Raw genomic sequence first — 14,988 nt, forward strand, 5'->3', positions numbered from 1 at the left:
GGATATTCTGTGCTTCTAACCCCCTCAGCACTTTTGCTGTCCCTGTGCCACCACCCCTGAGGTGCCTGCTGCCTGACAGCCCCCAAAACCCCTTTCCCTTACTCCCCACCACGCAGAGGGAGGCTGAGGCCACCGTGAGCCCTGTCAGCGCTCAGCACCCAACTACCCACACTGAGACCCACACTTCCAGAGCCCACCGCCCCAAAACGGCCGAGATCAACACCCCTGTGAGCGGTCCCGGCCGTTTATCTCCGGGAGCCCTCCCCCGGCGCTGCCTGACGCGCGGGGCGGGGCGGGCCGGGGGCGGGCCGGGGGCGGCGCCGCGCACCCGGAGCGTCGGAAGGCACCGGCCGCGGACCCGCCGAGCCGCCACAGGGCAGGGGGCAGGGGGCAGCGGGCAGGTAACCGCCGGGCGGCCGCTTCGAGCGGGGACACCGGGGCGAGGCGGGGGCTGCGACTGTGGCTGTGACGGAGCCGCTTCGAGCGGGCGCTGCCGCAACTCCCCACCCCCACCCCACCCCGGCTGCTCGCTGCCCCCCTCCCCGCTTCTCTCTCTCCCTCCCTCCCCCAGCCGTGCCCTCCCGGTGGGGCCGTGCCCGGGGCCCTGCCGGTGCGCCCCCCCCCCTTCCCCTCCCCGTCAGCTGTTTCCTGCCGCTTGTTGTCAGGGCGCTGCCGGGGCCGGGCCGGCGCTGGTTGGCTGCGGGCCCCTGACGGAGCCCGGCCCGGCCCGCCCCGCCCCGCGCTTTGTGGCAAGGGGGGAGCCGGGCCCCGGCCCTGCGGCCTGTGGGGAGGGGAGAGGGGGGGTGAGGTGTTGGTGGGGTCGTGGTGGGGTCCTGGCCGGAGTGTGTGTGCCTCAGGCTGGGAGTGAAAACACCTTGTGGTGAAATATCTGGTGTAAGTGCGCTGTGAGAGCTCGGGGGAAGGCTCTGCGGGTAGGGGTTTCGGGGTGGGGGGGGAGGCTCTTGGTGAGGTGAGGGGGTTACGCTGACAGCCTTCGTGCCTTCGGGGTGCGTTTGGGGTGGTCGTCGTCTTCTCGCCATCTCTTTGCTGCTTGTATATTTGTTTATTATTTTCTTTTTGTGACTTATTAAGCTGTTGGTGTCTTCTGGTGAAGGTTTGTACCGCTCCTGCGCTAAAAGTAATGAAAACAAAACATATAAATTAGTTCAACTGTAGTTCAAATTGCAGACTGGATCGGTAGACAAACATTTTGTATATTTAGTACAGAAAAAAATGAAACCCAGGAAATACAGGCTTCTTAAAAACTCAGAGGGGAAAAGATGGCCAGGAAACACACGTTGTTACCCGGTTTGGACTCTGTGTAGTAGTGGGGAAGAAATTTAATCCGAATCTGCTATCACTTGTAAGTTAGTGCTTTTATTTATTATCTCCCAAGAGCGTTGTGACATGGGAGGCACTGAGGTAAAGGGGCAGTGCTAGAAGCGAGCCCCCATCCGGGTGCACCCGCTGTCACGTGTCAGTGTTTGCATACACCAGCAGAACGTAACTGGGTGCATTTCAACACACTGCCTGTACACAAAGCTTTCACTCTACCTGAAGGAAACTGTCCACAACAGAAAATTACGCTACTGTCACTTGCACAAATGCAGTTTCCTGCTGAAAGCCAACTTGTTATGGGTGGGAGCCATGCACTGTGTTCATTACGTTGCCAAAGACTCTTCAGTCATTTGTTTGTGGTAACTTCCTTGTGCAGTTTCGTAGGGTAGGAGGGGTGGCTCTGAGGAGTGTAGCATCCTGTTCCAGTTCTTTGCTTTTGGCTACGTGTGGTGCTTTCTGATAACAAATTCTGTATGTAGGCAGGGGCCAGAGACTCGGCCCTGTTTGCTTTAACAGTCACAGAAGTCTATATTGGAGGACTGCTGGTTCTCAGACCTGCTGAAAGGCTACACATTTTCAACACGTTTTCATATGCATCCTCACTTGTGAGCAGCAGAAACCTGGCAAGGTAAAGAGAAAGTGTGTTTTTTTTCCCCCAGTGATTCTTTAATGTGTAGTCTTGTATGGCTGTGCTAAGTATCCTTTTCCCTCTTTTGTCCATGAGAAGATAAAGCTTAAGCCCTGTTCCTGAGATGAGACGATGAATCTTAAGCTCTGTTCCAGAGTAAGTACATTGTCAGAATGTTTTATTCAGGGGAACGCACCATCATTTTTCAAGGGAGGTTGAGCAGTTGTTTGCTCACCATACAAATTAAAATTATTTTAGTTAGAGGTATGGAGAATGAGAGGCTGTGATAGCTTTGTATCCTTTAACTAGCAGCTGTTTTCTGTTGTAGATCTGAGATGCTGAAGCAACACTGAGGCATCTGCTGTATCTGCAGTCTGGTGTGTGCCTGGTGGCTCTCTTGAGCTCTCACTCATTGCCCTGTGTCTTCAAGAGGTAGACTCTGAGACGAGAAAACCATGACTTGTAATTTTAAAAATGTTAATAAAAAACTCTTTGCGTTACTTTTTTATTCATTATTGCTTACGAAAGTGTGCAGGGTACGTACTACAAATACCAAACACATAGTTGTTCAGGTGGTTTGAACTTTGTGAGCAGATTAGTGGTGAAATTTAACTTGTTGAATGTCAGCTCTTTTACAGCCGTTGCTCGGTGTTTCCAAAATCAACACTGAAAGACGTGTAAGTTTAGGAGCACTCTGCACAGGAATGCACATTACAGCACCCAGGCACAATGCTCATGGTTTCCTGACTGTCCATGCACTTACTGGAGAAGCATGTAGGCAAGAAATGTTTTACAGTATGACTAAGAACCTATATCAAGGCCTGTACTGTCACAATGATGCTCTATCGACAAGCATTACTAGCTAGGGAAGATGAGCTATCACTGATCCTTCTTCTAAAAGTACTCTCAAAGGTGCACGTTGATAGTAGTGTTCTGGATGCTGACTTAGGACATGGTGGCATCTTCCTGAAGTTCATAGAAGTACCTGCCTCTTTGAACTGTTGTGGATTTAATAATACAGGTTTAACTGTGTAGGTAGATACCTACACTAATGAGATGTAAAGAAATCTGTCATTTTAATTTGGCATCCATGACTTTAATGTTATGACTTGTGCAGGCAGGACTTTGTCAGAGACATATATCCAACAAAAAATACCTAGCTTGACTTTAAAGAAGAAAGCATGGGCCAAAAAAAGTCTTTTCTCAGACCTTGGTTTTGTGAGTAACTGATATTCTGTCCACTGCTACTGCAACTTCTGCTGGTAGCGTGATGTCACTGGTGCGATTTGGTAGGGTCACTTTCTGGTGTGAATGCCAACAGGAAACTTGGCCAGCTTTCTGCACAAATGGAAGTTACTTTCACTATCTTTAAATGTAAAGAGTGGATGAACGGCTAAGTGCGCTTCCTGTGCATTTTCCTTCTCCCAGGCTCTTGGAGGAGCTTTAATGTTTCATAATTCTTCGACTTTTTTTTTTTTTTAAGAAAGCCTTCCCGTTGCCTACAAGTGGCTTTTTTAGACCATTTACATGTGTAAATGTGAATAGATGGCCATGCCTTTTACATGGAAGTGAAAACTATGGGGGGGGGGGAAATCACAGTTCTCTTGGGTGACTTTGTACACTCCACTTAGGTATTTAAGGAGTATGAGTCCCGATTCCATTTCCAATATGGAAAATTGCTTTCCCTCGTTCTGTTGTGTTTTTGCTGCTTTGTTTGTTTGTTTTTCCTCCAACGCACAATGAGTATACCCTTTAGGATGCAGGATCTTTACATAATGAGAGAACAGTCTTTATACACAGCAAGTACCTTCTGCATTGGTCTTAGAAGTGAATACCATGTTTTGTAGCTTGGCTAAAAAAAGGGCGGGGGGGGGGGGGGGAGGGAGAGGAGTGATTCCAAATTAAAATTCACTTCTCTAAATTATATGTGAAGAAAAAGTGACAGTTCCTTGTTAGTTCATTTAGAAAACTCATGATCAAATGCAGCATTTGGAGACTGTCTAACTAGAAGTCATTTTGTAATTTTTCTACGTTTTATAACTGTGAATAGTAACGCAATGACTATGCAAGGTGACTCGTTTTCAGCTGGATCTTTTTGGATTTGCTGAAATTCTGTAACAATGAAAATGGAGAGCTAATGATAGGAGTTCCGGGCTGTTACTTATTTTAACCACAAATTGCCATGAGGCAGATGAGTGCAGTGGTTATTCGAAATGTTAGAAATTCGAATAGGATTGCATTAAATCTTGAGCATGTTTTTTTTTTTTTTTAAGACTGATTTAAAAAAAAAAAACAAACAACAAAAACTAGCAATGCAGATTATAGAGGTTTATTTTCTAAACTTTTAAGTATGTTGATTTTCTCAAAAAGACGCTTTCTTTCTCATGTCCTGTATTCCGAAGTGCATTCTTCCAGTACCAGTTGGCCTGTTAGATTCTGCTGGAGCTTTAGCATGAATTCTCACGTCCTTGTGCTGCCATTGAGTAAATCTCTTTTCGTCTTTCTATTAGGGCTTAATTCTTGTTGGAAGCTTCTCTATCATTTAGTTAATGATGAGGTATCTTTCAGCTCTTTGTGGTGATATGAATAACTGATGGATTTAGGCCTTTTATTTCTGGACAAGTTTTTCAGACCTGAAGTCTTTGGGTATATTTATTCATGCATTTATTTAAATATTTGGACTTTAGGACTCAACACCTGCATGCATGATGCCGTATTAAAAGTAATATAATATTTGGGTGTCACTTTGACTTTTAACTAGTAAGAATTATACTCAACTTTCCTTAAGTATTTAAATTTTAATCTCAGTGTCTTTGGGTTCCTGTTTTTTGGTGCAGTTAAGTGAATTATGTTTTTAGATGCTTGCTATCTTTGCATTTCTGACAGTTCTGGTATATGTTTTTCAAATTACCATGGTTTGCTAGGTTAGTCTATGTAATGGATCTGTTTTTGTCACTTAGCAAGGTCAGCGTTTGGGCTGCTCTTGGTAAAAGACAGGCATGTTTTTGCATTTTTTATGTTAGCTTCTAAAAATAATGACAGGGTGAGCCTTTTGTTTGCCCTGAAGGAAACACCCCTTTGCATGTTGATTTCACGCTTACAGTAACTTGTGATCAGTTCCTTGACAATACAATCAACATAAAATAACATCCAAAAGTAGTAAGAATGGCGCATAGAGCTAGGCCAAGTGCCTTATGGGCATATCTGTCACAATTACTTCTATTGCTTGTATTTGTGGTTTCTTCTGGTTGGAGATTGACTGATACTTACTCACACTTATTGTCTGTTGATTTTCCTCCATGCTGTCATTGTTCAAATTTTTTTCTTCATCATTTGCTATGGAAGATAAGGCCCATATTAGAAAGGTATGGCACTTAGAGAAAATTGAAGAAAAATATTTACTGTATTTTGAGTCCAGTCACAAGGAGTTACACCACTATGCTTAGCTAATTATCTGAAATATTTTATCAAACTCAAGACCTGTTATATTTATCCTTCAGCAAGAGCAATGGGTATTGTATCACCTTTAAAGGAAAGTGTCATTCCATTGCTTTGAATTGTTATATATCCTTCAGATGGGGTCTAGAAGACGACTGATTTGAAGAATCGACACGCCAGGAGCTTACGCTAAAACCACTCCATTCAATATTAGTCATCTTTTTCATTGTTAGAATTTTTACATTGCAAGGAAACAACCTGTTTATAAATATTTTCCAGTGATTTATGTTTTTTGTATGTATGAACTACTTGAAATTTTGTGTGTGCAGGTGCTTGTTTTATACCGTTTTGTTTGTGCATCTTGAAGTAAGCTTTGAGAAACTGGGCTTCTAAAACTTGAAACGTGTTTAGTTTAGGTATTTGTTCTCAAGGCATTTGACATAGAATACTCAACTTGATGAGCACAAAATTTGACAGGTTTCTGTATGAACAGCACACTGTCTCCTGCTCTGAAATGTCCACACAATGTGTATATCACAGTGTCAGATTTACTTTGCATTATTGTGTGTGAAAAAACAGTGAAAATACTGTTTTGAGTCCGCATCTGAAGCATAAATGGAGGCATATTGTTTAACTTCAGATATTTAATCATCAAACTTTTCTGCAGTTGAAATGAAAATAGCATCTTTTAATTCCTTTGTCATGTTATCTCATCCTCTGTGATTAAGTTTTAGACTGTCTGATATGCTCTGCGTCTACTCACTAGGTAACTTAGTAATGTGTTGGTTTAGTGTTGATATATTTTAATTTTCCCTACTAGCAAGGGCTTTATTTATAAGGTATTGCAAATCTACATTTGCTTTTGAAGCTCTTTTTCTGATAGGGGAGTTACTCAGGTGTTTTAAAAGCATCCAGGATGGTGGTATTCTGTGGCTGCATGTGATAAATGTGCAAAACAAGAGAGCAAATATATTTATAAAGGAGGGGATGGGGGTGTTATTTGGGAAAATGACACTGTAATTGTCTTGGTGACTCAATGTATTTCTATGTACTTCATTTCCCAGTGCTGACTAAGCTGGGTGACTCGTTGAGAATATAAACCAGAATGGAGTTTCGGCATCATAATAAGGAGGAAAAGAAAATAGGGAAGAAGTGTAAGCTTCTGGGTTTAAGAACCATGTAGTCTAGGAGGAGGCTGATCTGCAAATGTCATCACAATATTTGAAGAGTTTCAGTTCATACTTCCCTTATTTAATGTAACTAACTTGTATCTAGGTGTGTTATCTTACTTGCGATGTGATCAGTTTTAGGAAATAAATTGTTATTTTGGTTAAGTTTGGTGTTTCTTAATCTGGTGAGTGAGAAAGGGTGAATACAGTCTGTGAGTTCAGTAATTTATATCTGAAAGAACTTTTGCAATGACTAGCTGAATGGGTTTGCAGAATATTCAGCAATATACGTGGGTCTTTTTTGTTTTTGTTTGCTGTGATGCTTTATTTAAATGTACTTTTTTTCTTTCAGGTCTTGAGTATAGACTTACATAAGTTCCAAAAATGGGAAGAATTTTTCTGGATCATATTGGTGGCACTCGCCTGTTCTCCTGTGCAAACTGTGACACAATTCTGACCAATCGCTCTGAGCTCATCTCCACTCGCTTCACAGGGGCCACAGGAAGAGCCTTTCTTTTTAACAAGGTTGGTAAAAAGCCAAATGTGATCTAATACTTCTGAAAACTGAGATATTAATCTATCAGCCAAGAAGATTTTAACTCTACCAAAAGTGCTGTGTAATTACTATTTTTTGATCTATTCCACTGTATTTGAAGTCAAATTTGGCATTGACTGTTAATGGCAAGCTGTCTAAATTTATCTGCAATACTAAAAGACTATAAAGAAGATTATGAATATTGTAGCATCACCAAAATGTAGGGAGTTTTAGCTTTGGAAACCAGGTTCTGTAATATGAACCTCAAACTCATTTTAAGACTATCTTTTTGTCTATCAGAGTTTCAAAATAATTTGCCTTTTATTTACTTAGCTTGAAAGAAAAGAAGTGTAGATCATATTTTTCATGTCTAAATCATTTTTGGACTAATAGTATTTCAGCAAAATAAAAACATATCTTTTACAGGTAATAGTGCGTGGGATTAGTTCAATATTTTATATTTATCAAATTTGATTAAAATCAACTGATTGAAATATGTATGTCATAACCCTGCATGAGTTGTAGCAGTAATTATTAACCCTTTGATATAGACTTCTTCATTAGTCAGTGAGAAACAGTGATCTTCCTTTGCTTTCTCACAAAGTTCCTGATCATGTAACCGTTAGTGTTTTATCTTTTGTTTTGTGTTCATTGAAAACCATTTTGCCACTGGCTGTTGGCAGAGTTGATAGAGGTGTCGAGAATGTCTTCACTTCACTGTGCTTGGTCTGGGGCTTTCTGTCTGGTATTTACTGAATCCTGTGAGTAGTATGAATATGCAAGTAAGTCTGTATAGCTATACAAGAGAGCTGTGCATCTGATTTCTTTCTCATCCAGTAATCACATGGTATCGGGGTTGAAATCCTGTGTGTTAAATAGTAGGTTTCAATCACAGAAGAAGTTTGACTTTCATATTTTGCAGCCAGGACCCTTACAGCTGACGCAGAGAGAGCAGGCATAATCAGGTGGACAGTGTAAGAAGTGCAGCCCCATCTTTTAGAATCTTGCCATGCATTGTCAGTTTGGATATAGTTCTGACATCACTTTTGAGTGAACTATACATCCTGATTTTGTGATGTTACTGCCTAAACAAGTTAAAAATATATTTTAAACTGACAAGATAATGCATACACAAAAAGTGAATGTATAATGAGAAGAGAATGTCTTATGTTCTCAGCCACCAAGCCTTTTTCTCGTATGATTATTTCAAAAGCTTCCCAAGAATTTTACGTACCACATCTTAATATTTTAGTTCTGATTTCTGGAAATAAGCAGTCGTATTAGTTCCTAGAAATAGGGTAGATGTATTTACAAGTGGTTCACTAAAAGTTAGTTTTTATAAACTCTTCACCAAGAACATATCACCCAAAGTTGAACACTGTACTTTGCACTCTTGTCTGTCTAATGATAGGGTTTCGTGCCTCTCTCCGTTAGACAGTGATCGTGATACAACCCTGTGAAATGTCTTTTAAAAGCATAAACTTTCTCAAGGAGGAGATTTTCAGGGGCCACAGACTATTCGACTTCAGTTTTCAGTTCACACACAGTGTCACAGACTACTATCAAAATGTTGACATTCACGCCTATTGTTTTCAAGGTTTGCTTCAGGCAGACTAATTCTTTCTATTCCCTGTCCCCTGTATGTGTGTGTTAGGTGGTAAATCTGCAATACAGTGAAGTTCAGGATCGGGTCATGCTCACTGGCCGCCACATGGTTCGAGATGTGAGCTGCAAGAACTGCAACAGCAAACTGGGTTGGATCTATGAATTTGCTACTGAAGACAGCCAGCGCTACAAGGAAGGCCGCGTTATCCTGGAAAGAGCTTTGGTCCGAGAGAGTGAAGGATTTGAGGAGCATGTTCCGTCTGACAATTCCTGAAGAGACTTGAGTCTCTGCTTGGGTTCTCTTCATTCGAAACTCGAAAGTAATAAAATCAACAAAAAAAATCTGCTTACATACACTGTCACCTTAGCATCAGAGTCGGATTCATGGACTACAGAGTGGGAAAGATTTTGAGAGTTTTTTTAGATGGAACCTTCCTTTCTTTATTCCTTTATATTTTACTATCCTTCCAGCAGCTGTTCGTAGAAAGAATGTTGTGCAGTTGCTGTAACTTTTTCTCTCTTGCATTTATAACTGTTAGATCTGAGAATGTATCTGCAGATACAGTGGGCTAAAAGGAAAATGTTTGGGGGATTTTTCTTTTGTTAGAGAGAGATCAATTTTCTTTTTTTAGTTTGCAGAAACTGATATCAGTGTAAAGTTATTTTAAAATTACAGGTGTTTTTTTTAAAAGTATATTCCAATTTTGGCTTAAGTTTTTAGCTACTTCTTTTTTGACTCGGTCTTTTCACCTGATTTGCTAGCTAAACTAAAGAGATCCGAATTTGTGCCAAGTGCTAAAGGTTCAGTGGTGGTACAGCTTGGGCTGGCCCTTGTGTCATATTCTTGTCGAGGTTGATTGGTAGCACAGAGCCCATTATTATTTTTGTCATTCTTGACCCCAGGATGTCACCATTTCCTGTTTGTGAAGTCACAGTCACTATGTAAACTGATGTTGATTGAAAACTATTCTTGAAATAGGGCAAAACTGCTTGGCTTCTTTTTTTTTTTTAAACTGATGTAACTTATAAGCATAGTAATAATATAAAATAATACCTGTCTGTTTAGTCTTGTGTTGCTTACCAATCAGAAGTTGTGTTTGTCATGATAGGGATCCAGTGGGAAACTCCTGTTTCCGTAGTAAATTTTTTTCATTATTTCTTTATTAATCTCATTAAGTTGACAGGCAATTGCAGATCTTATTTCTTCAAGTAGCTTTCTTTAAACCCAGAACTTCTTATGTTAAACACAGCTGCTGTGTAAAAGGAGAAGACTGCCAGCATGTTTGTTCATGCATAGAGTTACGCAAGCTGCATCTTGTGAAAAGATTAACTTAAACAGCTTGTTTTCATATGCCACTTCTGGTGTTCAAACTCTCTTCTCTTTCAACTTTGAAATTTTTCATTGTGATGTTACTTTTTTATCTTTCTGGGCAGCAGTACATGTCAGCCTAGTAGTAACTAGTGACTTGGATTTCTGCTTTCTTGTAGAGGTCAGCTCTGCTTAAAACAGTGATGTTGCTTGCCTTGTAGCAAAAATGCTCTTCATTAACTTAATTAACTCAAGGGTGCCCAAACACTTTCATTGTCTTAAGCCATAAGTTAAGATCTCAAGGGCTGCAATTAATTTGAATGTTAGATATGTATGATTCTTTATCAGAGATCCATATTTATTTATTTTTTCTTATTGGGTAAATAGTGGCCAATGTGAAACAAGTTACCCACAGATGTACAAGGAGACAACCAGATCTGGCCTCTGATCTTTCCGAATAACTTTTCTTCACTTGCCACAGCTCCATATCTGAAATTAAAATGTGGAAGGTGACTGTGCAGGGTATTTTTTTTTATTTTTATTTTTAGCTGCCTAGTGGCAATTTGGACACCCCTGACTTGAATCTACTGCCTATTTGATGTAAAAGTAGCTTTACTATAGATTTGTCATATAGAAAGAAAACAGAGTAGATCACATACCAGAGCTGTGCTTGAATCGAGCTGCTTAAACAGTAGTGTACTTGTGCCTCAGATCAGTTTTTGCACTGAGTACAGTAGTACCCCGTTATCTTGTGTTTCTGTCCTTCAAAAACCCCCAAAGTCCCATTAGCATGGTCTTCTGCAGTACTTTTCTTGTACTTCTGACATTACAGTAGAATAAAGTATGTTTTGTCCTGAATTGGTATTTGCCAGTCTTTTTCAGTTGTTATTTTATTTTCACAGAGTCTGCCAAATGAATTATATAACCTGTCATCCTTTTCCTTCATTAATTAAATGATTGAATTTCTACTGCATATGGTTATAAGCTGTAGATGAGCATCTCTCTCAAAATAGGTGGCAAGAGAGTATACAGTTGGTTTGGGGAGGTGCTAGGTGCATTTCACTTCATGGATATCACTTGGATACCTAAGAGGTAAGTTCATGAAAAAATAGTAAGTTATGAGCTCAAGTCCATTGCAGTTTTAAAACAGAATCCAGTAGCTCTTTCGGTCTGCCTGCTTTTCCCCTGTGTTATCACCTGGATGGCTCTGGGAGAGTTTCCCATCAAAAATTTCTCCCTTGAAACACTTTATTTACGGATAACTTACCTGTAGGAGACAAGCTGATGAGCCTCAGCACACCTAGCAACAGAGAATGCATTGCTATTTGGCTTTAAGTGTTATTTTGGAATAGGGCAATAGCCTTAGATTCCCAAACAAGGGGTGGTTGGCATGGTGCAATGTGCCAGCATTGCAGAAGAGGTGACAGATACACTAGAGGTAAGTTTGAATCTCTTGTTTATAACTTGTGATTCAGGGAAAGTAGAACTGGACATTCACTTGGGCATTGCAGAGGGGTCTGAGGTCCCCTGAAAAACAGCAGAAGATGCTGAATTTAAGCTCTTCGGTTTCTTTTGAGAAACATTGAATGTCACTGTAAGACACTCACAACAAGAAGTGCAGAAAAAACAGCACTGAGTTTCTGGCCTCTGCTTGGGTGAAGGGAGCTGGAAAGAATTTGTCCTTCATGGCAGATTTTGTTTATGTTCGTATTATCTGAAGCGTTCCACACTAGCAGAAACTTGTATTTCTTACAGAAGTAAAAAAATAAAATAAAATAAAATAAAATGAGAAAAGGAACAAAAAACTATGGGAATTATTTGCATTTCCTGAGTGTCAAAGAGGGTCAGACAGGTGGGAGAAAGAAGAGCATTCAGACCCTACGTTCAGATTTAGCACAAGAGGTGTGCTTGTTGATGTCTAGATACATTGCTGTGTTTCTAAAACTTGTTTAGAAAGAAATCCATCTTTAGACTTGGGATCTTGCTTTGTCCTACTGAAAGCATTTGATTTGACTGTTGCAAGCATTTACAAATGTTTGGAACATTAGGTTTACTGAACTACAGCAGACTGCATGCCGTAGTTGTTTTAGTCCAATGTCACATTGCAACAGGTGCATTTCGAGAAATAGCAAGGCTCCTGTCCTTTTGGGGGAACACAGGCAGAATGGCCAGATCATACAAGGGTGCTTGACCGAAAATCTGGGTGACTTTATTCTGTCCCTTTAGACTGGCCTAAGCACTACTACATGGTAAGTACAGAAGGAAGAAGAGGATGACTGTTACTTCTCAGGAGTGGACCTTCACTCCCATGCACAGTCAAGAAGGTGCAGAAATGGCCTGGATGGCTCTGCTCCTGCTGAGCAGTGGTTTAACCCCATCTTACCTGTTTTTTTTTAGATTTGGTCTGGTCTGGAAATCCATATGCAAGTATGCTTTAGTCCACACAGAGTGCTGCTGTCCATGCGCTCAACTTGAGCAAGTTGCTTGAGCTTCCTTATGGTGATCAATTTGCTTTTAGTGATTAGGTGGAAAGTAAAACCTGACTCAGTTCAGCCAGCACCCAGAGGTATGTGGTGAAATGCATGCAAAAAAAAAAAAAAAAAAGCTGTGTGAATCTCTGGCGATTGTTGTATATTCCCTGCAGAATTAGCAGTTTCAGGATCTGGGGAAGTGTCTGCTTTTGGCAATGTTAGGAGTCGCTCCTAGTGTTACTATACCAGAATGGCATTCTTCATTGCATCTCAGAAAGGATCCATGGACTGTCTATTCTATGTCTACCTGCTGAGGAGGCATTAGCATAGTGATGTACTCAATAAACCTCCATTCTTCGTGGTGAGGCTTCTCAGCATGATTTCTGTTGTAGCCAAAAGTACATTAGAGAGGTAATTTAGGTCAAAAAAGTAGAACACTTAGAAAATGTCAGCTTTCCAGTGGATTAGCCAGCATATGGTTATCCTGTCCTTGCATACATGCAGCCTGGGAATGAAAATGATACGGGGTCACGAGGGTAAGGATGGTACCATTATCACCCTTTTATAGCATCACCCTTTTATAGGCATGCATTCAACTTGCACTGACAACCAGTGTACTACTGTTCCTAAATTTGGACTGTGACTTTTCAATTATTTGGTTGCTAAAGGTAATTTGGATATGAATGTTCCAGTGTGCAAAAGTAAAAGAAACTCAGGTTAAGCATTTGTAATTGCTGGCTTCTTCATGACTAGAATGTGAACTGGAATCCCACACGTTTAGAGCAGTACCTATAACTACTTAAACTTCAAGGCTGATTGATTGCTACTTAACCAACAGCTGTAAGAAGCTTTTCATCTAAGAACACTGAGCAGATGTCAGACTTAGGCTTCAGAAGTTTTCATTTGATGTGAGGTCTCAACATGGAACTGTTCTGTTTGTGTGCTGGTTGTGGTCAGTTTTGTTGTCTTTTTTTTTTTTTTTTTTTTAATTTTGATGTCAAAAATCCTGCTTGCATCACATGGAGTCAGGGCATAAGGGCAGCTGCTACAGCCTCATGGAAATGAGGATACCTTGGGTCTATGCCAAGGTCTGCCATCAGCCATCTAGAACCCCTGACAACTGATTCCACTTTCTCATCCTTCAGGTTAGCCCCATCTCATATGAAATAAGGGCTATGGAAAACCTAAATGTCCTCTTAAAAGTATTATTTTGTAGACTGAAGAAGCCATGGCAACATAAAGCTACAACACTGTTAACATCACGAGACAAACTTGAGTCAGTTACTGCCTTTGAAACATCTGTGGTGTGGGCTAAAAGTAAACTTTTCTACCAAACTTGATGTACATTGAAGGAGTTGCAAAAATATCCCCAAAAAGGGGGAATATCGGATAAGAAGGGAAGAAAAAAATGGAGTAAAAACGGTTGTGAAATGTCTCAACAGTTGCGCTGCTTTTGTCATTGCTATTCTTTTTCTAGCAGGGTGTTTAATTTACTGGATCCATTGAATCATGATACAGTCAACAGAACCACTGCTTAGACACTTGCTGTTACTATTAAAAATCTTAATAACATTACTGCAAGGAGATGACTGCAGCTGGGGTTTATACCACCGTTTGCTCCTGCAGGGACTGGAAAAAATGTAGGAGTCTTACCTGCTGCATTTGTTCACGTGTATACCAGCTCCTTTTTTGCCTTTATCCTCCACTATGTGAATGTGTATCATTCCTGCATGCCTCTCTCTTCTAGGAATGCATCTCTAGAGATTAAAAACAGGAATAGTATCACCAGATGAGATTTGATCTGGAGAAATGCAAATGTATGCTGTGGAGGGCAAAAAAGTCTCTTCTCTGTGAGAGAAGACTTTAGACATCTGAAGGAGATGCGATGTGGTGGGAACCATTTCCACGTGGCTTTATGATGTGACTAGCAAAGCAATCTGGGGGCTGCTTGTATAGAGGCAGCACACCCTCAGATCCAGTCACTTGCTTTGGTCTATAAATTGAACAAAGGATTCTTATTAAAGAAACACATTTTTACAATGCTTTTCATTTGACTACCTCAACTGCTTTCATAGTCTTAGAAGATTCTGGGGAACAGTAAATAAAGAAGCTGTGCTGTAACCCTTGCAGCATTTATTTCTATGGAAGTCAATTTTTCTTACTCCTTTCATCCAGAATCAAAAGAAAAAGAAAAGCAAGAGGAAACAAGATGCTGAGGTTCACACCTGATGTTTTTCTCTATAATTTTTACCAAAGAAAGGAAGGAAATGTGATTTCATATAAATAATTTTTCCTTACCTGTTTCTGACTCACTTTTATTGCTTCATTGTACTTAGGCAGAAGGCACTGAAGTGACCTATATGTCAGACATTACAGACGATATTGCAGCTAGAAGCCATTTAGCACAAGCACATTGGGTGTGTGATGCAGCCTTACAGTTTCAAGCCTTTACCACCCTTCTTCCTGATGCAACAGGCCAAGGGTGGAAGGACTGC

General features: G+C 40.7%; 1 protein-coding gene across 3 annotated transcripts; it reads left to right on the top strand.

Annotated features, from left to right (window-relative positions):
- The first annotated feature begins 248 nt into the window (after nt 1-248).
- Nucleotides 249-10,880, top strand: YPEL5 (yippee like 5). 3 transcript variants are annotated; one of them, XM_068675883.1, is made up of 6 exons: nt 740-894; nt 1,818-1,966; nt 2,066-2,122; nt 2,295-2,398; nt 6,926-7,098; nt 8,763-10,880. In XM_068675883.1, the coding sequence occupies exons 5-6, from the start codon at nt 6,958-6,960 to the stop codon at nt 8,985-8,987; spliced, it is 366 nt and encodes a 121-aa protein (XP_068531984.1). In that variant the 5' UTR covers nt 740-894; nt 1,818-1,966; nt 2,066-2,122; nt 2,295-2,398; nt 6,926-6,957; the 3' UTR covers nt 8,988-10,880. The 3 variants fall into 3 exon arrangements, with proteins under 3 accessions (XP_068531982.1, XP_068531983.1, XP_068531984.1); XM_068675881.1 differs by lacking the exons at nt 740-894; nt 1,818-1,966; nt 2,066-2,122; nt 2,295-2,398 and adding an exon at nt 249-401; XM_068675882.1 differs by lacking the exons at nt 1,818-1,966; nt 2,066-2,122; nt 2,295-2,398 and having other exon boundaries at nt 730-894.
- The last annotated feature ends 4,108 nt before the right edge of the window (nt 10,881-14,988 follow it).

The sequence above is a fragment of the Anas acuta genome, chromosome 3 (genome assembly GCF_963932015.1).
Source record: "Anas acuta chromosome 3, bAnaAcu1.1, whole genome shotgun sequence".
NCBI lineage: Eukaryota > Metazoa > Chordata > Aves > Anseriformes > Anatidae > Anas > Anas acuta.